Below are 25530 nucleotides of genomic sequence, written 5' to 3'. Positions count from 1 at the left end.
GTAAAAACCAGAACACATGCTGTTTAATTTTGATGTAAAAATCAGTATGTTAGCCATTCTATGCTTGTAGCATTGACATAAAATTGTCCTTTTGGACTTTTGAAGAGATTACAAAATGAAATACTCAGAGGTTTTTGTTCTAAGCTAAGCTATGAAGTGACATTAAAATCCTGATCTGTCTTTATGGATAAAAATGAGAGGGATGGTGTATAGTTATATATAATACCTCTTAGACAACTTCCAGAGAATGCCTTTATTGAAACTTTCAGTAAGTTTTACCATGAAATATTACATACGTGATGGAAGATATACCAATTACATGCCAGGAAAAAATATTTTAATGGTGTTGTTATATAATGTATTGGCTAATTCCAGTGGATCCTCATCTCTTACTGCTGACATTATCTCCAGAATTTGACTAAAACAAAACAAAGGCAGATGGTTAAATTTCCAATTTGTTTCAAAGATATTTACCTTTTTCCACATAAAGATACTGTACTAGCACCTTTAATAAGCTTCAACAGGTATTAAAGTTTTCAGCACTACCAACACAAAAGTTTTAACTGCTAAGATATGTAAAACAGATTTCTGGGGGTAGTCCTGCATATAATTAGAGCCAAGAACCAGGTTCAAATCTATCACAAAATCACAATTAGGCAATTAACCCAGTAGAAATGAAGAGTCCTTTTAAACGGGGTCATCATCACATATTCATCAATGGGTCGTGAAGAGCTTTTAAATCAAAGTTAGAAAAGGAAAAGCGCATTGCACTTAGGGAAGTACTGTTTCCATTTTTGTTTATTTTTATATGTACGTGCAGTACTGCATCCCAATGTTGGTCATATTGTGGAGATAGCCAAGTCTGAAAGCCACTGCTTAGAGAACCGAAAGGACAGCGAGAAATTGCGGCATGGTCACTAACGCAACGACACCGAAGAAAGACATTTACTTGGAACAATATGTACTGGGGGTGAGGTGGGGCCATTGTATCTCTTCCTGTACTTTTTTCCCTGCAAGAGCGAATACAGTCCAGGTGTCAATCTTTCAGTTTCTCGTCTAGAATAATGATAATTATCAGTAGTGTTTTATAGCAATATTATATATAGGTAGAATATTTTATACGTGAAATAGAAAGTTTTAAAGTCAAAATCAAACATTTAAATAGTCCTCGTCTTATGTTTTATGTTCCCTTCATCAGTTTCTCAAACATAAATAAAAGAATTAGGGACAAAGATTAAAGATTAACTAAATTTTTACTCCGTAAAAGTTAACACAAAAGCCTTGCTTAATCTGTATACTAAATGAACTGACTACTAAGTTTTTGTTATCTGACAGTCAAAATATACTAAAAGCAAACCTGCTAACATTTAAATTGACACTAACAATCCACTTTTCTTAGTACGATCCACTTTTCTTAGTAAACTACAGAATTTTCCTCTGTTAACTACTTGGAATTGGAACGAACACGCGTGTACTGTGAAATCAATGTGACTCCTGCCACCCATCCCCCTTCCAGTCCTTTCTCCACACTGACACCAGTTATAGCTTTAAAAAAAGAAAGAAAGGTCACTTGCCTGCTTAAAATCCTGTGTCCTGATAAAATCTGAACTACGAAGGCTCCAGTACAAGAGCCCTCAGTCTGGCCTGTCACTCTGCCTTCCCCGACTTATCACTTACCCGCACATCCTACTTTCTGCCTCACTGAACTCACTGTTCCCCTGGAGCAGGTGGCCTTTGCTCAAGGTGTTGGTCTCGGTCTGGCGTAACTCCCCGTTAGTAAACAGCCGAAATATCACCTTAGTTCTCTTCCTCTCAAGGCAGACAGCTGCTGTGTCCTGTGGCCCCAGTCACATACTCATACCTCGGTACCGGGCACTGTCACCTGGGATTACTGTGCTTTTTATCTGCTTGTGTGGTCCAGAGGGCAGGGCGCCTCGTGGGACTCGATGCATGCCTTACCCAAAGTGCCAGGCACGTGTACCTACTCATGTGGATGCGTGAGGGCAGGGTCTGGCTCCACCCTTCCGTGGAGCCTCAGTCACCGGACATGGCAAGGGCTCCAAAATGTGTTTGAAGGAATTTAGACTCTAAAGGAAAGTTCTCTGTCCAATGAATTAAAACAAAACTTAATAGAATTTGATAAGAATGACTTTGTAAGTAGGAATTTTATAACTTGCTAATCAGTAGACTAGAGGCTGTGTATTTTTGAAATGTGGTTTAAAATTTTCAGTTTGCAAATGTTGATTTTCCCAAGCTCTGCCTACTCAGAACTGGTATTAATGATTGCAGTTTGTTATCAAGCCTTTTAGTTCTTAATTGTCTGCATTTATAAACACCTTAAAATTTTGCCTTGCAAATGTAGCTAAAGTCAACAGTTATACTTACCATTAAGGCGCATTAAGGCGTATAGAGAACTAACCTGGATATACTGTTGGCACCTACTTCAAGGCTGGCTGCTGGAAAAATACCAGTTTCTTATTTCTAGTGTCCTCTTAGATTTCCAGAGTTACTCAGAAATATTGTCTCCTGACTCAATGTGCAAGTATCTACATTTCATAAAAATTACAAGTGATTCCTTACTAAGCAGAATTTACATATATATATATATATATATATATATATATATATATACATATATATATATATATATATATATATATATATGCCTCACCCTATGGGTTTTAAAGATTGGGTCTAAAAGTCTGCCAACACCAGGATATTAATAAAGAAAAAGAATCTTTCTAATATGTTTTTATAGAATAACTCACTTTTCTGCCTGCTGAATTTAGATCTGGGTTACCTAATCCTCTTCTTACCTGTTAAAAACAACTTAAAAAAATGGTGCATATGGAAGGAATTATTACAATGTAAAAGTAACAATCCAATATTAATTTTTATGAATGTGTTATAAATATGTCCAATTGCCTGACCTGGTAAACCGTACTAGATTGGTAAAAGTCTAGATTTCAATTTATGTGCTTGTGTAAACAAAAGAAATTAGATGATGCCCCCATTAAAATTTTTTTCCTGTAAATTATGCTCTCCAACTCCTTGACAGATGGTAAGACAGCCCTCTTTTCACATGAACTATACAATATAGTGGGAAAATGATTCTGAATTGCTTTTTAGGAAATGAAATTCTGTAAGTTCTGCCCCTTTTTGGAAAAAATAAGTCCTGTCTATAACTTGTCCTTTTGTTCAGAGGCTTCCAGAAATGGGTTACTTCTTTGGTTTACTCAGGTTGTCAATCATTTAAAATGCAGATACCATGGAAAAAGTTTCCTGCTAAGTGTTTTTATAACCATCAGCAGGGAAGCTGTAGGAGAACAGAACTTAAACCAGGTCTACTATGGATAGCTTTAAGATCTTCTCCCTCTCTCCTACAAACTGACAAATGTTCTCACCGCTGCAAATAAAACCACTGGGTAGAGAGGAGATGAAAGGAGGGGCTTGAAACAGAACAATTTAGATGCAAATTCCTCCAAACCACTGCATTAAAACGTGGAGTTTGATCTGAACTTCACCCAACTTTAATTCTGTCCCTTGAGTTCCTTTTGTAAGTGGCACCTGGTCGTTGATTTTAATGTTTCTGAAGACAGAGAAAAAATACTTACATTATGTGGCAGGGTTCATTTCTGTCTTTCAGACAGTGCCCATTTTCCCACTTCTTTTTGGTAGGAAATGAAGTTTTTATGAATTTTGAACTAGCATGTGTATTTTTGACTCCACACCAAGGTGCATCTAGAGTTAGCAAACAGAAATCTCTTAGGAGGTTTAACTTGCTAAAGTACTTTTTAATGAACGTTATCAAACTAATATATAATCTCTAAAATATAAGGCATGTTTCAGCTTCACACATGGCAAAAAGCAACAGGAAATTTCTAAGAAAAAGCCCAAGATAAAATCTTGAACTGTATAAATTCTTAAATGCTTTACAAGACTCACTTTTTATTTTTTCTACTAACGTTGGTATATGGCATGCTTTTAAAAAAAGACCTAAAGCTAAAAGAAATTATGTCATGAACACATTTGGGTGAAACTTCTATATTGCCTCTACTGAGTGTGAAACAGTGGCTTCCAATTCTGGGGTTATTCACTAACCTATTTCCTTAATTAAGAATTCTGATAGCTTACACGTTTCACAAGCATTGTACTTTTAATGAGCTCATTTACTTTTCACTACTCCATGAGGAAATAAACCTGTTTTCTTCAGAATGGTTCCGTCTTTACTAAAAATGTCCACGTGTATAAGGAGACCATTGAGTTCCACAGGATAAAAATTATAGCTTTTAACTTTAAGAGGCAAAAGATTTTGAAAATTTTTGTACTAAACCAATTGGATTTAAATTTCTGCACTTATTTAAAATGTATTGTAGAATTAAGCCATTACAAAGAAGACACTGTAATGGCTTAAAAAAAAATCTGAATAGTTTTTGAAACCCTGAGGTAATGCTTAGTTAAGACTCCCTGTTTATTCAATGAAATATTCAAAACTACAACTTTCTTAGTTACATCCCCTTTGTCAAACTTCTAAAATTGAAAAAACTGCATCAATATTTTTTTCATCAATTGATGATCCCCAAAGTTTTCTGCAAAGTATAATTGTTGAGGTTGAATATGCTATTTTAAAATATTTGTTCACTTTTCTCTAGCTCTTATTTGGGATGGTTTAATATGAAAATTAAAGTTCTAAAAAACTTACCAGTCTCAATCATTAATTTTTCACTAGGTATTGATTTCAAAACTTCCAAATTAGCCTCAGTTTTCAGTGAGCTTAAAGAAAGATTCATATGTACATATATAATTAAAAGGTGCATTTAATGAAGGATAACATTTTTTCATAATATAAAGGTGTCTAAAACATCACAAAACTAATGCAAAATCGCAAAACAAACTTTGGCCATAATGGCAGTATACCACTGTATTTGCACATCCCTAATAAACAGAAATTTTAACTTCCAAGGGCTGAAAGTCTTTTTAAAAGAAAGGATTTATTAGGTCATTGCTAGCAAGAAAAAGACCAGCCCCTGGGGCATGAAATCTAAACCAGCAGCACCTGCTTGGAATTGGGCGTTTCACACCTCAAGAAGGGGTGTGGTGGTGGGGCAGAAAGATGTAAGTCGTTTTGAAAGAATTTACATTGTCTATAGGTAAAGGGGTGGGAGAGGGTGAAACGGCCTGCAAGGAACACGTGTCTACTCCTGTGGACTGGCTGTGGGCAACTGACTGGAAAGTTGACGCAGAAGAGGCTCCTGGGGCTCGGATGGCGCCTGGCTGTAGTCTCTTACTTAGATAATCGTGAAAACAGTCACCTGGAAGCTAATCCAAAATTCCAACAGACATTCAGGAAGGTGAGCTGTCTTGTCAGCTGGCCCTGTAGGTGTTACTGATTAATCCCTCCTGTCCTGTCTTCCACTCTCAGGCCTGCTATAACTAAATTTAGGACACCTTAGAATTTTCTCCGCCACCACTTTACAGAATCCAGATTAAGATCTATCCAACCAGATCCTGCCTCTGTGGGGGGTGGGGGGGGAAGACAGCGGAGAACTGCACAAGACAATTTTCCCTGTAGAGCTTAGCTTTAAGAGAGAATTCATTTGTTTCTGAGTAATGTGCCTAACTTAGAGTGGTAGTCTAAGCTTTCTCTTTCAGTTAAAACTATCTTCCAGAAGTCTACAGAACATTTCTCCATTAGCAAAGCACCTTTTTTCTTTGCTTTTATAGGTTTTTCTTTCTGAATATCTATAGTATTAGAATTTTAGGAGGGGTAGGAGTGAAATGTGTGTCTAGTATGTCAAAAGTACTAGCCTTTTAATTAAGTGTTCTGTAGAAGGAGAAAAATTCGTATTTTCATCCATCTTAATACTTGGGTCAACATGAATAGTTTCTAAAATATGTTGATATGCTCAGTATTGAGAGGATGCATGCAGAGTTTGCCACCTCAAAATAAGCCTCTTTGGGATACTGATTATTTTAAGCTGGTTCTTTTTTTAAAAGAGGAAAACCGTTTGGTCGTTCCTCTAAGTGCCTAAGAGAATTGAGATCGAGGACCACCTCCAGGAAGAGAGCTATTATCCTAGGTAACTACGCTCTGAACTGAGTGGACAGGGAGGGGGCAGCCAGGCCCCCCTCATCAGTCTTGTCTGTGCCCACTGTTAGAGATGGCCCAGCACACACACACACACACAGACATTTGCTTTCCAGCTCCATGGGAACTGCCTTCTGCCCTTTGTCGTTCCAAACCACAAACCCTCCCCACTTCTTAAAGACGGCACGTAAGCCTTAACTGCCTCGTGTCCTCGGGCTCATACTCTTATGGAACCCCCATGTACACGTATGTAGTAAATCTGAACATTTTCTCCTGTTAATGTCTCATGTTAATTTGATTATACAGCCCAGGCAGAACTTAGAAGTGTAGAAAGAAAATTAATCTTTCTGCCACCAGTTTGGATACTAAATTTAAAACTTTTCACCATATTACCAAATTATTTGCATATTTTTGATCTCATGAAATATTGTCTGATTGTTTTAGTCTTTTCCTACATATATTCCATGTTTCTAAAAACTGATCTAAATACAGAAATATATACAAGAGGAAACATTTTTAAAGCCATTATCTTTATTTAATAAAGTTTCTCACTTAAGGAAGAACAACTGTTTAATTCTGCAGTTAAATGTAAAATTTGCACATTTTCTTTGGGGGGGAAGTTATAATTTAATCCTTAGAAAACAAAGACTATCATCAATAGTATAAAATAGATTGAATTACCATACTATGGAGACTCAGATTAAGACTACAATAAATTGAATTTCAAAATAAGAATAGAAATATTGACTTTGATTAGATAAATGACTAACCCATTCATTCTAGGTTAATGTAGGAAGAAAAGTCTTTATAAACTCAAGATAATTTAGAATATCTAAGACAGACTTATTTTTTTAAATTAGTTTCAGGTGCACAAGACAAAGTAATACTTAGACGTTTATCATTTATATCCCTCACACTGTGTGGACCCCCCATCCCCTATCCACTACCCCTCTGACATCACACAGAGCCATATTTCCATTGTCTCTATTCCTAATGCTGTACTCTGCTTCTTGTAAGTATATACATATATATATAAAATTATAGTTGGCATTCATTATTCTTCAGCTTCAGGTGTACAGTGCAGTGATCAGGCATCTACCTCATCCCTGAGGTGGTCTCCCAAATGGGACACGTGTCCATCGAATACCCTACAAAATCTTTACAACATTATTGATTACGTTCCCCAAATTAATTTTCAAAACCCTGTGGCTATCTTGTGGTTACCAACTGTTTTCTAACCCCCTCACCTTCCCCCTTATCCCCACCCCTCCATCTAGCAACCCTCAGTTTTTCCTCTTTGTAAGACAGACTTATGGTTCAAGTGGATGGAATAAAGGCCTTCTACCCTTCTCTTGAAAATCACCCCAAAATAAAAAGGAAAAAAAACCACAGCATTTTGATGAAAGTAGGAGACATTTCTAACCCCTAATCAAAACATACAGCAGAAAGCGGATGGACAAATGATAAATAAACAAAGTGTGTTTACGTGCTAAGTGACTCAAGTGCTATGTGCCCGCAGAGAGAGATACAAAAGCAAACCAATTCACCCAAGAAAATTCTAACTGCAAGAACTAGTATCTAGAAAGGCCAGGAAAGGCAGTGAACTGAATGGGGGATTGTTTGAAAAGTTGGGACAAGATGGGACTCCCAGATGACCTTCTGCTGAATTGGTGCAGAGATGGTTACTTTGGCCCCACCCAGGGGAAGGAAGAAGAGGGGGAGGGCAGGAGAGGGAGGAGGCAGGAAGTGTACAGTCTGGGGAACAAGCAGCACAGAGGAGGCATGGGACTGCACGTGGAGGCCGACTGCTGACCGAGCTGTGAGATCCTCTCCAACCCCACCCTGCTTCGGAACACAGGTACTTTGATGAACCCCACCCCCACTTTCCCAGCAGAGATCAGAGGAATCTGGAGAAACTGAACCAACCCAGAAGAATGTCTCCACAAGCTGACATTTAGGAACCCCTGGTGAAATGTCAGTTGGCCACCTGACTGGCCTGCCAGCTGATGGGCTATCTCACCACTGAGCTCCCAAACAGCTTGTTTTTTTCTCTTTTTAACTTCTTAAATATACAGGGAAGACTCACCTGACATTTGAAGAAAGCTTTCATCATAATATAGAACAAAACAAAGGAAAAAGGAGCTCAGAGGAAATAAAAGCATTTTTCGGCAAAGAGAAAATAACTTTTAAAAACTATAATTCTATCTTTAGAAAGATGAGAAGATGCTACACCTGTCAAACAAGCTTATGGTAGAAATAAAGGGGAGAGCTTTCAGAGGCTGAGGTATCATAAAACAGGTTGAAAAAATAAAGCACTTTTTTGAAAATAGGCAAGGAAACAGAGATAGAAATCATAGAATAAAAAAATAAGATCAGAGTATCAATCTAGGAGGTCCAAAGAGCAACAAAAAAAAAAATTGAGAAAATTTCCCAGGACTGACAAAGATGGGCCTCTAGCTGGAAGGGGCTAGTAGAGAGCACATAACAAACGACAAATAAAAATAAAATAAAACATCTTTATGAAGTGTGACAATACCAGAGATAAAGAACCAAAATCTACAGGAAAAAAAAACTGTCACAGGGAAAGGACTGGGCATCAGAACAGCAACTGATTTACCAACATTGGAACCTAGAAATGGAACGTTCTCAGTGAAAATGATTTTTAATCTAGAATTTTACTCCCAGAAAAACTATCAAGTGAAAGGTTTTTTTTCGTTTTTGTTTTTTTTAATGCACTAACTTATCTAGGCAAACTTTTAAGAGGGAAGAGTAGAATAAAACCATTTTCAAACATGTTCCATCAAAACAAAACAAAACAGAATACATGGGATCTATACATAGGAATTCTATCACAGAAAAGACACTAGCTCAATCTGAAGCAGAAAGATGGAAGGGTCTGGAATGAATGGAACTATCAGATAATCTAGGCAGATTTCCTTATGTGGAAAAATAGAGAAAGGCACTTTACAGAGCTATTGGAAAGTACGAGAAGGCTTAAAAGTTTTGAAGCAAGCCAAGTAAATAAAAGTATGAGGAGAATTACTCCAGGAGAATCAAAACAGTGGTACACCACACAGTTCAGCGTATGCAGACACAATAATGAAAACACCAAATATACATATAACCAAAAATTCTGAAATAACTACACCGAGAGAACTCTGGAGGATAATGCAGGTTGGGGAACAGTATGGGACATGTGAACTTAAATGCTTGTATGCCTTCATGAGAATAAAGGGAATGAATTTAAGAGTAGCAATGCGTATTATGTGCAAATATGGTGACAAATTGCACTGTGGCTGCCTCTGGGAAAGCTGACTTCGGGGTAGAGAGCATGCTGGGGAGACTGTGTTTGTTCATAAGCCTTTTAGTACTCCCAGACTTTTTAATCCATGTGCATGTATTCCTCTGCATAGTCATTTATAAATTAATTAGCTAAACTATGGAAGACACATCGAGGACATTTAAATAAGTCTGAACTCCACAGCAAACAGATAATTTCATGATTCTCTTTTCCTAAGATTTTAATTTAAAAAACAATATGAGAAAAGTGGTAATTTAAGGAAATGAAACACTAAAGAGGGAAAGCAATCTCATACTATTTTGTAATTTATTTAAAGAGGTATGTTGACATCCTGTCGAAACACATTGACGGAGGCTCACCAAATTTGGAAGAAAATGAACCTGTATTGGGTGTATGTGGTTTTAGTGTGAATGGTCAGAAAGGTCAGAGTGAGGAGCCATAGAACACAGGATCTCACACATCGAGTTACTTTAAATCTGCTTCTTAGCTTCTCTAATCCTCAGTTACCTGACCTACGGAGATATGTAAGATGACTATGTCACAGTATGACGTTTCCCCCATGGTCAGACGTCACTTGTATACAATACTGTGAATATGTATGTTTCAAAGGGATAAAATAACCTGAAAATAAACTGCACTGCTAAAGAAAGCTGGCTGCTGAGCTCACCACAAACTGTTTTCCATTATTAGAGCAAAGGGTAGTAGTTTTTAACATTCCAGCTTTAACTTGTAATAATTTAATTTCTTAAATAATTACTGAAATTCTCAGGCCAAGATCAATGCAAAATACAAACTTTAATAAAAATAAATTTAAATTGCAATTCACTGTAAACCAATTTAAGGAATCTGCTTAATATAAAAACTAAAAGCACAAAAACAAAAAACAAGAACCTACCAACCATTAAATCCTATATAGAGATCCAAGTCAATCAAAGCGGCTGCGGCCTCCTTGGTGCCATCAAATGAATGCACCTAAGGACGTACAGGGACAGTTTTATTATAATAACCCTTTCCTTAAAATTCTAAATAACATTAATAAGATTTTCTAAGCAAAAATGGACGCATTAGGGTTTCTGGAGCACAAGGTTTCAAATGTGGTAGCCCCTACAATTTTTATTTTCAAATCAATTTTCACAATTATAACCTGTCGTCATCTCCAGTGACACGAGGAGAGAAGGTATTAGCTGGCTGCCCAAACTTTCTGTCTTTGTGGCTGTCTGCGTATGGGCAATTCTGCATGTATACGTTATAGCGTGTACCTTCAGGAAGGGGGCTGAAGTAGGGAGCACATTCTTAGGCAAATGCATGACAGAAAGTTAGAAATGCTATAAAACTATTTAAAACATATTTTAAAATATTCCATTTTTCTGTTAGAGGACACTTTTTACTAGAACAGAAATGATGTTTAAGAGGGAAGTTATAAGGTGATTTATGAAGAGGTTGGGAGAACATTGCTTAAAATATGTAAATCGTTATATTGCCAACAACATCAACTCAGCAGGCCAAAAAAACCAAAACCAAAACCAAAAAACACTGAACTGGCGTTTCTCCTTCAAAGACATAGGGATTAAGGCATAGTTTTCACAGTCTGGATGTATTCATGTAATCAAAACCAGTGAGTAACAATAGTAACACTCCTTTAAACACACCTAACCAGTGATGTCACATTGAGTCCAGAGAGACTGAATAACATGTTTCTAAACAATAAAGAAAAATGCATTACACAACTGCCCCAAAGGGTTTATTTTCTCCCTCAGCATTTCCAGCTGACTAGAAAACATGGTCTCCAAGAATATCAAGATAAGTCTTAAATGTGACTCCTCATAAACCATTTCAGAAAATTAGTTATTAATTCTTTATTTGACAATCTTTTTAATAAAAGTCAAACATTTAAAGTGGATTTGTTGTTGCCATTAATTTTTTTAAAACTTATCGAATCATCCAAGTAGATTCTTATTTAAAAATAGAGCAAGTGGGCTGGGAGGTAGAGCCTGAAGGTTATATATATAACTTATATATATATAAGTGCCACCAGTACTTCCAAGGACACTAATAAAAGCCTCTCTCAATTCCCAAGTACTGTTCCTAAAGGATAAATTATAGACAGGGTCAGTAAACTACAGATAAAAATGTGCACAGTAATATTAACATCTCAGCAATGCAGAAAACATGCATATCATTAGTACATATGAAACATGAAGCAGAGGCTAAAAATTTAAGAGAATATATACAAAACTGTCAAAGCAATGCAATGTGGGTGTATAATTAGTGCACGATGCTATTTCCCCTTTCCTTAGTTGGCATAGTATAATGATGTGGTTTTACATACCTAAATAATAGTTGTTTAGGGAGAGACCAGTGAGTCTCTCCTGAAATTATGTATGAAAATTTGTATATCTGACCATTTTTCGAAGGCAGATTGTCAAAGGAGTCCATGATCCAAAAAAGATTAAAAATCACTGCTCTGGAAACGTGAATTAAGTGCTGGGCAGATAATACTTATAGGAAACGTCTTAAGACAAACCTTAATAACCAAAAGGCTTTTGTGCAGCATATATTACAAACAACTCTTTTATACTTACTACTCCACCTACACACCGATCTCTATTTCTTTTCATTATGTCTGTGAATTAAAAACAGAGCAAACTTTTAGCAAATAGCTTCGTTTCTGCAAAACATATTCTAAATGATACTTTAGCTTACACTTACCTAAAAATTCAGCATGTGAGTTTCGACAGTGAAGAAACATGGGTAATTTTGTTTGTTCTGAAAGTTCAAACTGTTTTTCAAAATATCTACATAATGCAAAAAAAGATTTCCTTGTTAAAAATTTTATTTTAGCATGAGAAAAATAATTATGTCCAATGATTTTTTGTTAAAGGACTTTTATTCTCTGGAAATTTATAGGACATAAATAGTAAATTCAGATATTTAAAATACATCAGGCTTAGCCAAGGGCTTCTGTAACACACATCTGGAAAGGGATACATCGTTTTCTGGGATTACAAAATTATCTCAGAAATGTTTGTTAGTTTTTCGATTATAACTATTGGGTAAATTAGGTAGTACTTTACTACTGATCCTAGAAGTAAAGAGCTACAGTTTAGCAGGACGGGGGATGTTCCTCAAAATAATTACTTTTAACTAGCTTTCCAACCAAATCCCAGCAAATGAAGCAGACGCCCTCCAAAAGCTGTGGGATCCCTCCCGTGCGAGTGTGTTGGTGACGGAAATATTAGGTTGGTGCAAAACAATTGTGGTTTTTGCAATTTTTAACCTTTTAAACTGCAATTAATTTTGCACCAGCCTAATAACACGGCTGGCCCCTGGCCCGAAGAGCTGGCTGAGCATCATCAGGAGGAGTCAGCTCAGTGAGAAGCCAGGCGGAGCTTTATACTCAGTGTTTTTCTATGTTCTGTTCTGTAAGAAATTATTACCACTGAGCAAAAGAATTCCCTTAAAAACTAAAATACAAGAAGGATTCCCTTAAAAACTAAAAAACTGAAATACTCTATTTTTCAGAAAAATGAAAATTACACGATAAAATCACAGCCCTGAATATTTTATAAAAAAGTTTTTCAGGTGCCATCTACAATCATCTTATTTGATCCTCAAGTCCTAGCACAGGACAAGAGCTAGTGTCAGAAAAGGGTAGGACCTCGTAGGATCACAACACGTGGCAAACATGGAACCAGAATTTTTGTGCTCTAATTCCAAGTACCAACAAAGCGACCAAAAGTTGTGGCATTTCAAAGAAGCCTCTTTCTGGTGCCACAGTATCATAACAATATCCAGAGGACACAATGAGGTGGGAGGGTTCTTTTGCTTTCCTTTTTTAAAGCACATTGCTCCCTCACATTCTTATTAATGGTCAAGTAGTTGTTTTTTTTTAATTAAAGTTTATTGGGGTGACAATTGTTAGTAAAGTGACATAGATTTCAGGTGTACAATTCTGTAATACATTATCTATACCTCACATTGTGTGTTCACCATCCAGAGTCCATTCTCTTTCCATCACCACAGATTAGACCCCGTTTACCCTCATCTACCACTTCCCTCCCCCCTTACCCGCTGGTAACCCCTAAACTATTGTCTATGTCTATGAGTTTTTGTTCCTTCATGTTTGTCTTGTTTTCTCGTAGTTTTCAGTTTTAGATACCACATATCAGTGAAATCATATGGTTCTCTATACTTTTTCTGTCTGACTTATTTCGCTTAGCATTATACTCTCAAGATCCATCCATGTTGTCACAAATGATACTATTTCATCTTTTCTTACCGCCGAATAGTATTCCATTGTGCATATATACAACTTCTTTATCCATTCATCTATTGAAGGACATTTTGGTTGTTTCCATGTCTTGGCCAACATAAATAAAGCTGCAGTGAATATTAGAGCACACATGTCTTTATGGATAAATGTTTTCAGATTTTTGGGGTAGATACCCAGGAACGGATTGCTGGGTCATATGGTAATTCTATTCTTAATTTTTTAAGGAACCTCCACATTGCCTTCCATAGCAGCTGCACCAGTCTGCATTCCCACCAACAGTGTACGAGGGTTCCTTTTTCCCCACAGCGTCTCCAACACTTGTTACTATTTGTCTTGTTGATGATAGCCATTCTAACTGGGGTGAGGTAATCTCAGTGTGGTTTTTATTTGCATTTCTCTGATGATTAGTGATGTTGAGCATTTTTTCATATGTCTACTTGCCATTTGTATGTCCTCTTTGGAGAAATGTCTCTTCAGGTCCTCTGCCCATTTCCCAATTGGGTTATTTGTTTTTTGTTGTTGTTGAGTTGTATCAGTTCCTTATATAGTTTGGATATTAGCCCCTTTTCGGAGGCGCTATTTGCAAAAATCTTCTCCCATTCAGCTGGTTGCCTCTTTATTTTGTTGAAGTTTCTTTTGCTGTGCAGAAGCTTTTAAGTTTGATATAGTCCCATTCATTTATTTTAGCTTTTACTTCCTTTGCCTTTGAAGTCAAATTCATAAAATGTTCTTTGAATCCAAGGTCCATAAGTTTAGTACTATGTTTTCTTCTATGCAGCTTATTGTTTCAGGTCTAATGCTTAAGTCTTTGATCCATTTTGAATTAATTTTTGGAACATGGTGAGAGATAGCAGTCCAGTTTCATTCTTTTGCATGTGGCTTTCCAATTCTCCCAGCTCCATTTATTGAAGAGGCTGTCTTTTCTCCATTGTATGTTTTTTGCTTCTTTGTCAAAAATTATCTGTCCATATTTATGTGGGTTTATCTCTGCGGTCTCAATTCTATTCCATTGGTCTCTGTGTGTGTTTTTCTGCCAATACCATGCTGTTTTGATTATTGTTGCCCTGTAGTACAAACTAAAGTCAGGGAGTATGATACCGCCAGCATTGTTCTTTTTTCTTAGGATTGCTTTGGCTATTCAGGGTCTTTTGTGGTTCCACACAAATCTAATGATTTTTTGTTCTATTTCTTTAAAACAATGCCATTTGGATTTTGATGGGGATTGCATTAAATCTGTATATTGCTTTGGGCACTACAGCCATTTTAACTATGTTGATTCTTTCAATCCATGGGCATGGAATGTCTTACAATTTCTTTGAGTCTTCTTCAATTTCTTTTAAAAATGTCTTACAGTTTTCAGCGTAAAGGTCTTTCACATGATTGGTTAAGTTTATTCGTAGGTATTTTATTATTTTTGTTGCAATTGCAAAAGGAATTTTTTTTAAATTTCTTTTTCTGAGATTTCATTGTTAGTATATAGGAATGCAATGGACTTTTTGTACGTTGATTTTGTAGCCAACAACTTTACTGTATTCGTTGATTGTTTCTAATAGCTTTTTGGTGGAGTCTTTAGGGTTTTCTATATATAACATCATGTCATCTGCAAAGAGTGATAATTTAACTGCTTCATTCCCAATTTGGATGCCTTTTATTTCTTGCTCTTGCCTGATGGCTCTGGCAAGGACTTCCAACACTATGTTGAAAAGCAGACATGATAGGGGACAGCCCTGTCGTGTTCCTGAATGTAGAGCAAAGGGCTTCAGTTTTTCACCGTTAATTATATATATATATAATTATAATTAATTATATTAATTATATCTGTCATATATGGCCTTTATGTTAAGGTATTTTCCTTCCATACCTATTTTATGAAGAGTTATAATCATAAATGGATGTTGTATCTTGTCAAACGCTTTTTCTGCATTAATTGATATAATCATATGATTTTTGTCTTTCATTTTGTTTATATGATGTATCATATTGATGGATTTGCGGATGTTGAACCATCCTTGTGCCCCTCGTATAAACCCCACTTGGTCATGATAAATAATCTTTTTAATGGGTTGTTGCATTCCATTTGCTAGAATTTTGTTTAGGATTTCTGCATCTGTATTCATCAGAGATATTGGTCTGTAGTTTTCTTTTTTTGTGTTATCCTTACCAGGTATTGGTATCAGGGTAATATTGGCCTCATAAAATGAGTTAGGGAGTTTTGTCTCTTCTTCAAATTTTTGGAAGAGTTTGAGTAGGACAGGTATTAAATCCTCTTTGAAGGTTTAGTAGAATTCACTGGTGAAGCCATCAAGTCCCAGACTTTTGCTTTAGGGAAGGTTTCAGACGACTGATTCAATTTCTTTACAGGTGATCAGTCTATTTAGATTTTCCAATTCTTCGTGATTCAGCCTAGGAAGGCTATATGTTTCTAAGAACTTGTCCATTTCTTCTAGGTTATTGAATTTGGTGGCATATAGTCCTTCATAGTATTCTAGGATGATCCTTTGTATTTCTGTGGCATCCGTGACAACTTCCCCTTTCGTTTCTGATTTTATTAGTATCTTTTCTCTTTTTACCTTAATGAGTCTAGCCAAGGGTTTGTCAATTTTGTTAATCTTTTCAAAGAAGCAGCTCTTTGTCACATTTTTTCTGTTGTCTTTTTGTTCTCTATTTCCTTTAGTTTTGCTCTGAATTTTATTATTTCCTTTCTTCTGCTGACCTTGGGTTTCATTTGTTCTTCTTTTTGTAGTTCTTTAAGGTGTAATGTGAGGTTATTTATCTGGGAATTTTCTTGTTTCTTGATAGAATGACATAAATTTCCTTCTGTAATCATATAAATTTCCCTCTTAAAACTGCTTTCACTGCATCCCAAAAATTTTGGTAGGATGTATTTTCATTCTCATTTGTTTCTACGTATCTTTTGACCTCTCCTCTTATTTCTTCTTTGACCCGGTCGTTCTTTAAAAGTATGTTGTTTAATCTCCACATATTTGTGGTTTTTCCTGCTTTCTTTTTGCAGTTGATATCCAATTTCAAAGCCTTGTGATAAGCGAATATGCTTGGTATGATTTCAGTCTTCTTAAATTTGCTGAGGCTAGTTTTATGTCCAAATATATGGTCTATCCTTGAGAATGTTCCATGTACACTAGAAAAAAATCTATAGTCTGATGTTCTAGAATGAAGTGCTCTATAAATGTCAATTATGTCCATTTCATCTAATGTCATTTAGGGCTGCTATTTCTTTATTTTCTGTTTGGATGATCTATCTATAGCTGTCAATGATGTATTTAGGTGCCCTACTGTAATTGTTTTGGTCAATTTCTCCCTTTAGTTCTGTTAGTAGTTGCTTGGTATATTTCGGTGCTCCCTGATTGGGGGCATAAATATTGATGACTGTTATGTCTTCTTGTTGTATAGTCCCCATTATCATTATGAAATGTCCATCTCTGTCTCTTGTTACCTTTTTTTTTTTTATCCTGAAGTCTGTTTCATCTGATATCAGTATGGCTACACATGATTTTCTCTGGATACCATTTGCTTGGAGTGTCAATTTCCACCCTTTCACTTTGAGTCTGTCCTTGTAGCTGAGATGTGCCTCTTGGAGGCAGCATACAGTTGGATTCAGTTTTTTGATCCAGTCTTCTACTCTGTGCCTTTAAATTGGTGAGTTCAGTCGATTTACATTTAGGGTGATTATTGCTATGTGAGGATTTCCTATCATTCTATCTTTGGTTTTCTAGTAAGATTGTGTCTCCATTGTTCTTTGCCTTTTTGTTGTTGTCTATTATATCTGTGTAGTGGTATTCTATGATCTTTCCCTCTGTTTCTTCTTTTATTAAGTTGTATGTTTCAGTTCTGGATTTTTTTTTTTAAGCTTATGTAAAAGTAAGTTTCATATTTAGAGTATTCCATTTTCTTCAGCATGCTTACTTTCTCCATCCCCATATTCCGGTTCAGGCCTTTACTCTCCCCTCTTTTATGTTTTGGTTGTCACAAATTATCCCTATTTATGCTGGTCGAATAGCCTCCTTCAGTATTTCTTGTAGTGCAGGTCGTGTGTTAGAAAATTCCCTCAGCTTCTGTATGTCTGGAAAGGTCTTTATTCCTCCTTCATATCTAAAGGATATCTTTGCTTGATATATTACTTTTGGCTCAATTTTTCTCTTTCAATAGTTTGAATATTTGATTCCACTCCCTCCTGGCTTGTAGAGTTTCTGCTGAAAAAATCTGATAATGTAATGGGTTTTCCTTTGTAGGTTACTGTCTTCTTTTCCCTGGCTGCCTTGAGGGTTCTTTGTCATTAAGTTTTGACAGCTTCAATACAATGTGCCTTGGAGAAGACCTGTTGGGGTTGAGGTAATTAGGTGTTCTATTTGCTTCTTGGATTCGAGGATCCAGTTCTTTCCACAAGTTTGGGAAGTTCTCGTCAACTATTTGTTTGAGTGTACTCTCTGTTTCCTTCTCTCTTTCTTCTCTTTCTGGTATGCCCATTATTCTTATATTGCGCTTTCTGATGGAGTCAGAAAGTTCTTGTAGAGTTCTTTCATTTCTTTTTAAGTCTCAAGTCTCTTTCTTCTTCCATACGTGTCATTTCCAGATTTCTATCTTCGATGTCACTGATTCTTTCCTCGATCTGGTCAACTCTACTACCTAAGCTGGCTGTTTCATTCTTCATTTCTTATATTGAGTTTTTAATCTCCAGAAATTCTATTTGGTTCTTTTTTAAAATTTCAATCTCTTTGGTAAAATGTTCATCTTGTTCTTTAGTTGTGTTTCTGAGTTCATTAAACTGCTCTTCTGTGTTTTCTTGCATCTTGTTGAGTTTTCTCAGAACTGCAATTTTGAATTCTCTGTCATTTAAGTCACATATTTCCGTATCTTTAAGTTCATTTTCTGGAGACTTTTCACTTTCTTTCTGAGCTGTCTTGTTACCTTGGTTATTCATGGCGATTAATGATTTATTTCTCTTCCTAGACATCAACAGGAGTGGGTTCTGCAACAGGTTGATAGGAAGAGGTCTTTCTTTTGTTTTCCGGTACATGTTGGTAGAATGTTTTATTTTCTCTCCGACTGCAGCCTTTTATTCTCTCTCACACCGTAGTGTTATATTTTCTGTGCATTATTCCGGCTTCTCATACAATGGGGGGATTCCCTGGAAGGTGGACTTCTCCTCTGTGAACAGTTCGCCTGGATCATATGGCGTCGCCTCCGTGGGGGGATGTTGAGAGCTTCTGAAGTTCCAAAGCTCTTCCTGCACCAGATTCAGAGCCCGTGTTTCAGCAGTTCTGTTACTCCTGCAGGGATCTGCCCAGATAGGTAAGGACGGGGTGGGGTGGGTTATGAGAGGTGGCCCAGAGCAATGGCAACAACCACCACCACAGCTGGTCCTGCGTCCACGGCTCTCTCACCCCCTTTTCTCGAACTAGCTGGGCTGCGACTCCATGTCTACGGACCACAGTTCTCAGAACTGCAAATATTCTGTTCTTTTGATCTGACACTGCTACTGTTCTGTTTCTAGCACTGGGTGGGTGGGGGTGTGGCGAGCTCTGGGAGGGTAGGGAAGGGGTAGCTAGGCTCAGTGCCTAAGGCTTCCATTCTGTACTCAGCTGTGAGGGCTTAAACCACCGTTTTCAGCCTTCTTCCCTCAGCCTTTCCTCCGACGTCTCTGCCATGAGTGTTGGGTTCCGCCGTGTTATATGCTGTCCCCTCAGCCCTGTGGGCCATAAGCAGAGCCCTAGCAGTCTGAGTTCTTTCCTCTCCTGTAGCTGAGGTAGTTCCGGGATACAGCAAGCTCGGAGCACCGAGCTAAGTCTGTGGCCTGCGCCTGTGTGTCCCTGTCTCCACACTTCTCCTTTCCCTCCTTCCCCTCTTGGGCAATCTGCCCACTTTTAGGTGATTTCAGTAGTGGGCCTCTTCGTCTTGTCTGTCTGCTGCTCTGGGAGTCCTTTGTGGAGTTGCAGCTGTTCAATTTGCTGTAAATTCCAGGGGAGATTTCAAGAGGGTCACCTCATGCTGCCATGTTTATGACATCATGGTCAAGTAGTTTTAAGTGAAACCAGGAGTTACAGACAACAGGTGTCTTATTTTCTAAGGGGTTTATGTCTTCTAGGCCCCTTAATTTTGGGGAACAATTTCTGTGTTTAACTCAAATCCCTTTTGCAGTATTTTCCTACATCTTGTCTCCTGAAGTACAGCACAACTATTGTCCTGGAGTACCACTTTGCACTCTTGAAAAGGCTAAATTTAAAAATTAGAAACATCCTTTGTAAAGAAATAGTCTTCCTAAAATTGGTCTGTGTCTTTAGTTTCCAATGTTTAGGTTTTCAAACCAGCTTTTCAGATTCTGCCAGGCTAGAATAAGCAAAAGTACTTTTAGTTAAAGTAGGAATTTCATAGTGTAGGAAATATAAGCGAAACTTGGGAGAAAAAGATTTTAATCATTACTACTATTTCCATAAGCTCTAAAGTAATTCAAATGTCAGCAATTAGGTGTGCTCCAGCCATTATGTAAACTTTACTAAGTATCTGGCTTCTGGCTGCACACAGCAGGCAGTACTCTCCACTTTTTGTGTTCTCCCCTGTAAACTGAGAATTTTTTTCATGCACAATTCTGTGTACAAAGCCACATGAGCAAGTTGCAGTTTTACAAACCTAATGATCAGCCTGGAAACTAGCTTTCCTATCCAAGAGCAGGCAAAAGTACAATTTATGAAAATACCAGATGCTCAAGCAACGTGTGTACAGAATTTATATAATTTTCAAAGGAAAGGTCCATGTGCTCAAGCTAGACAGGTAACATAAGGAAGCCATGTGGTAAAAAATGATCCCTAATGATACAAATTGAGGACAACTTAACATCAAATGTTTAGTCTTTAAAGGAAAGAAAAAACCCACCATGGTAATTAGAAATAACAATGTAAGTCAAAGGGCAGGGACTGGAACTTATTAAGGGATTTCTCTGCTTCTTTTTATGATTTTTTTTTTTTTTTTTTTTAGTTCATAAATGAAAACCATTCGTGAAGTTAAGATATGCTCATTTTAGCAAAGCTGTAATTTGATTCTGATGGTATTATTGCTACTTATAGTTTAGGGTCAACAATTTACTAAGGAAGGATAAAGGCTTGAAAAGTTTAGCTTCAGAATGACAGCTTTTATTAATTAGAATTGAGGCGAATCAAAAAGACCCACTGCGTTACACCAGTGTACCTCACCCCAGGGTGGTAATCCCTCCTCTAAACTGGCTGATGGCAAAGATGGCCTTAATCTCTCATATCGTAAGTCCCCAAACATTTACTTTGAAATTCTATCTAATGTTTGAATTAAAAAACAAAAAAAGACGTGCACAGCATTAATATTTTAACACCCCAAGAACAATGCCCAAAAGAAATTCTTCCCATTCAAGTGAACGGAGCTCTAACTTGCCATCAGGAGAGTAGCACAGGGAGCAGAAACTGGAAATACAGGGTATGTTTAAAGGATAACCATACTGAGGAGGCACTTGGTACCATTTACTGAATGGTGGTGGAACTCTGTATAACCGATTAGCACCTGTGTAACTGGCATGTGCGTTAAAGCATAAACTATAGCCTGCTATATATACTGTTTTAAGTTCTGATCTTAAGATGGTCAAGTATCCTCACACAGTAAAACAGAACTGATACTATCAATGTTTTAACAATCGAGTTTAAAGTTATTTACGTTACATTTTGGAATTGGTCTTAACGTATCTGGGTGGAAAGTCACATGGGCAAGGAAGGTATCTAGAGCGACTGCCACTGTCCTTGATTGTCACACTGCACAGTCTTTGCCTCATGTTGCTCCTCGTGGCCGAAACGGGCACTAAAGTGGAAGAATTATGATGTGTGGGCTTAACCTAAGAAACTATTCTGGACGACTGCTCTTCTACTTAAATGTGAATATGTGAACTGTTAAGGTTAAGTGAACTGACCTACATGATATTCAGGAAAGGTATGGGATTTAGTGACCCTGTCGGTCATCCCAGGAACGTCTCTGCAAAACACCGCAGGTAAGCTGTCCTGACTGTACAGCTCCCAAAGGCTTATATAAATGAGAGGACTGAGACTCCACAGGACATTACTGTAGCCCATCCTATGGCACCTGGTTATGGACCTTCACACTCTCGGACTTCTGGAACTTGAAGTCTGGGGTATGACAGACTCACTAGTCAATCTGTTCCTCACTACAGGCATTTTCACCTGGGATGGACATGGGATTGTGTTGGTGGCTGGGTCGCGGAGGGAGGGGAGCAAATACGCTTTTGGCATGTATTATATAATTCGCAAGATCCCTTCAGACCATCAAGTCACTGGCTTAACCAGGATCGTATGACAAGATGGTTAATTATTAACAATTATGATAGAGCTTTTAAGAGAGAACTTGATCCAGACTCTTCCTTCATGTGTAAGCAACTAAGCAGATGGAGGGTTGTTTATTCTTAAATAGCTCTAGGAATTAGATATTATACTTTATTCATATTTTTTGTCTACTGAGTTCCTAGCAGTTTCTGGCACATATTACTCTATAAGTATGTTGAACGACTGAATAACTAAGTTAACACCCTTTAGAAGCTCATTCTAATGCATTATCATCTTGATAATTAAGACAGTTTTTGAAATTCAACAAACTGCTCATGTCTTAAATTAAGCCTGTGACCTAATTTTTCTTTTCAGCCTGTAACACTACCGACCTGTATGTCAGGAGCTACAACTAAAAACTACGGCAATAGTGTGTAGGAAGTCCCCAAGGCTTGTGAACTTTGAATTTTTTAAGAAGCACTTTCAACATAGCTCCTATGAAAGGATTCTCCTGTTCCAAAGTGCCTAGCAAGAGTAAAATATGTTTTCCTAGCTTTGGTGATTGACACTATAATCTCTTTTTAATATCCCTTCCTCTTAAATCACACGCCCCACAAAACAATTTAATTCATTTCACCGGAATGGTTCAAGTGTGAATGCATTTATTAAGCAAACAAAAAAACAACAAAAAAGTCTTTGTTGTGTGAAACTCATCCCTTATTTTTACCATTAAAATCAAATTAGATGGTTTATCAAGCAGGGAACTATGTTTCTATCCCTTATGAATTACATGTAAGTACATATGGAATTTGTTTCACTTAACTTTTAATATGCAAAGGGAAAAACAAAAGATCCTGATGCTTTATCCAACTACATACTGAACTGATAAACAAACAAACACTATTTAAAAAACCACTCTTAAGATTTTACAATAAATTCTAAAGTCAACCAATTTCCTTACTTGAGCTGAGTATCTCTGGGACAAAACTGTAGTCGGTCAAAATCTTTAAAAGATAAAAAAGAATCAATTACCACTCATGACTTGTACAGAACAAATCAATTATTTTCAAGGTCACTGTAATAGGGCTAGGGAGGCGCTTACCGAGTCCACATTCCCCTATTGCTACAACTTTCCCCTTGTTGTTTTCAGCAAGATTTAGCAACTCCATTAAGTAAAGATCAGGATTATTCTTTTCAAATTCATCACATCTTGTAGGATGACATCCAACGGTACTGAAAAACATATCTAGCACAAAACAATGTCTTAGGATTATTTTCAAAATATTTTTTTCGTATTTATATTTAATATACATACATGAGAGAACATCAATTTCAACTGTTTGATTTTTAACAATAGCCATCAACTATTCAAACAGCCAGCACTGCATTAGGTTAATCACATAAGAATTTTTGGAATACCTTAACAAAGTAGAACATGAAAACTGCCTTAAAGCATTAGCAAAAAATAATTAATGCAACTCTTTCCAAAGCTTGGTATTTACTGAGCCTTGTAAAATGGAAAATGAAACTATTTCCTGGAGAATGAAATGTCATAACCTAATTTTAAATCTTTTATATTCACTGTTCATGTAGGTGTCCAATTCCATGTATTTACTGTAACAGTTAAAATGCACTTCTTCCCCTTACACAGGGTGACTTAAAGAGGTGGAAAGGGGATTTGTTTTTCCAATAGAAAAATAAAGCTCACGTATTTGGAGGCCATACTTTGACAGCTTTAGTCGTATGGAACACAAATGTGAAGTCCAACAGGGCTTTTGAGTGGCTTATAGTGCTCCTTGCATGTGGACCCAGGGGAGAAGAATGGAGCCCCGGCCTAGGGCTCTCATGCAGAGGTTTACAGATAAAGGGAGGCAGTTTTTCAAGCAGAAAGGACACAGGTACATGGAGAGGAGTGGAAGAGGGCTGACATCTGGGGTCCCAGAAGTTTTAAAAACATCTGTTTAGGGGTAAAAAGTATAGAAGACAATATTCTTATGTACTTCACAAGCTATGGGAAGAGGACTATCTTTATGACCTTAATCACTGAAAAAAAGTATCAGTGGATCCTGCCACAAAAAATAGCTTTTATAATAAATCAGTTGGTATTTTGGAAAAATAACATGGGATGCTTTGTTCTTCAGTGTCTAGCAGATGAAGTATGCCCCCCAGGCCTCCACAAAGAATTAAGTAAATGAATGCCAGATAAAGGAGGTGTTTTATACAATTAGGATTCCTTTAATTGCAAAACTTTAAAGATTTCAAATAAATGCAGAACGTAGGAGCATAAAGCAAGCATCTGAGCCTTGTAGAACGGAAAATGTATCACATGGAATGTGTATCACATTATTACTTGCATTCCTCGGGCCTTGCACAGTATCTGGTCTGTGTGATAAATATTTAATAAATGATTTTTCACAGCTTAAGTTAAAAATGAATAAAAAGCAACTCATCTTAAACACATTATAATATACATGCAAAAATTCTACATCAGGCATATTTGAGGTTTAATTGTATAACCTTACAATCTCATTAACCTTAATTCTCATTAACATGGTGACCTTAATTCCCATTAACTGAAATCTTAAAATAATCCTTATTAAGTATAATGAGAGGGTTTTATCAAGCATCTGATCTACCAATGGGCGCTTTGAATTTTTCCATCTTAATCATAGCCCACTGAAATTAGTCTATTTTCCTGCTGTTTTAATAGTCATGATCCATTGTATTGTACCTGAAGCAGTTCAGGAAAGACTTCTTCAAAATAACTTAATTCATACTTTTTTTTTGGTAAAAGTAATATGTGGATACCATTTGTTTGTGCCAAATGCAGTGCATCTTTACTGTCTTGTAGATTTCCTCCTGTGATCATAAACTGAAATAGAAATAAAATAAGCCCACTTTAACAGGGTATCAGTAACACTTTCCCAAACATACCTTCCTGCTGCTTTTTTCCAGAACGCTCTTCTCTCTTAGAGTATCATACACCCACCCTTCCTTTAAAATCCACTGAAAGATCACCTCTGATGTAGTGTTCCATCTTCCCCTCTCCATGTGTACCCACACACACACAATACGCAGAATTTGTCACTCCTTCCTATTAAAATGTATTCACATGTCTGTCTTTCCTATTCTATTAGACTGAGTTCTTGACAACAGAGATCACAGTGCTTGTGAAACGTTGCAAAAGACTGAATAAAAGGCTCTCTAAATTTAGAATTCTGTTCATCTAAATCAGTGATTCAGTAGCGTCGATTATTTCAACAGCTCTCCGAGTGTGGTGCCGGAACCCCCTGGGATGAGATCAAAATGATTTTCATAATACTAAGATGCTATCTGTTTTTTTCACTGTCACTTGGTCACGTCACGCGTGTGCAATGAGGAATTCCAGAGGCTAGGTGTGTAATATCACGACAGACTGACTGCAGAACCAGTATTTGAAGTTCAGCAGTCTTCTATCAAGCCAGACATTAAAGAGATGTGAAAAAAATGTAGAACAATTCCACTCATGTCACTTAAATTTTTTGGTTTGGAAAATAGTTATTTTTCATAAAAATATGCT

General features: G+C 36.9%; 1 protein-coding gene across 10 annotated transcripts in view; it reads right to left on the bottom strand.

Annotated features, from left to right (window-relative positions):
* Positions 1 to 235: 235 nt before the first annotated feature.
* The window catches only part of TATDN1 (TatD DNase domain containing 1), a 35242-nt gene continuing 9947 nt past the window's right edge, over positions 236 to 25530 (bottom strand). For 4 of the 10 annotated variants that reach the window (XM_081069941.1, XM_081069940.1, XM_081069943.1 and 1 more), the window contains 9 exons: positions 24780 to 24843; positions 23074 to 23217; positions 22933 to 22975; positions 12099 to 12184; positions 11972 to 12012; positions 10285 to 10361; positions 4703 to 4773; positions 3615 to 3741; positions 241 to 418 (listed from right to left, as the gene is read on the bottom strand). In XM_081069941.1, the coding sequence (XP_080926067.1) occupies positions 316 to 418; positions 3615 to 3741; positions 4703 to 4773; positions 10285 to 10361; positions 11972 to 12012; positions 12099 to 12184; positions 22933 to 22975; positions 23074 to 23217; positions 24780 to 24843 (756 nt within the window). In that variant the 3' untranslated portion in view covers positions 241 to 315. Of the gene's footprint in view, positions 419 to 1677; positions 1767 to 3479; positions 3742 to 4702; positions 4774 to 10284; positions 10362 to 11971; positions 12013 to 12098; positions 12185 to 22932; positions 22976 to 23073; positions 23218 to 24702; positions 24844 to 25530 lie in introns of those variants that run through there. The other 6 variants (XM_081069945.1, XM_081069946.1, XR_013994702.1 and 3 more) reach the window with 5 other exon arrangements.

This window comes from Rhinolophus hipposideros, assembly GCF_964194185.1.
Source record: "Rhinolophus hipposideros genome assembly, chromosome: 13".
NCBI lineage: Eukaryota > Metazoa > Chordata > Mammalia > Chiroptera > Rhinolophidae > Rhinolophus > Rhinolophus hipposideros.
This window is presented reverse-complemented; position numbering and strand designations above follow the sequence as displayed.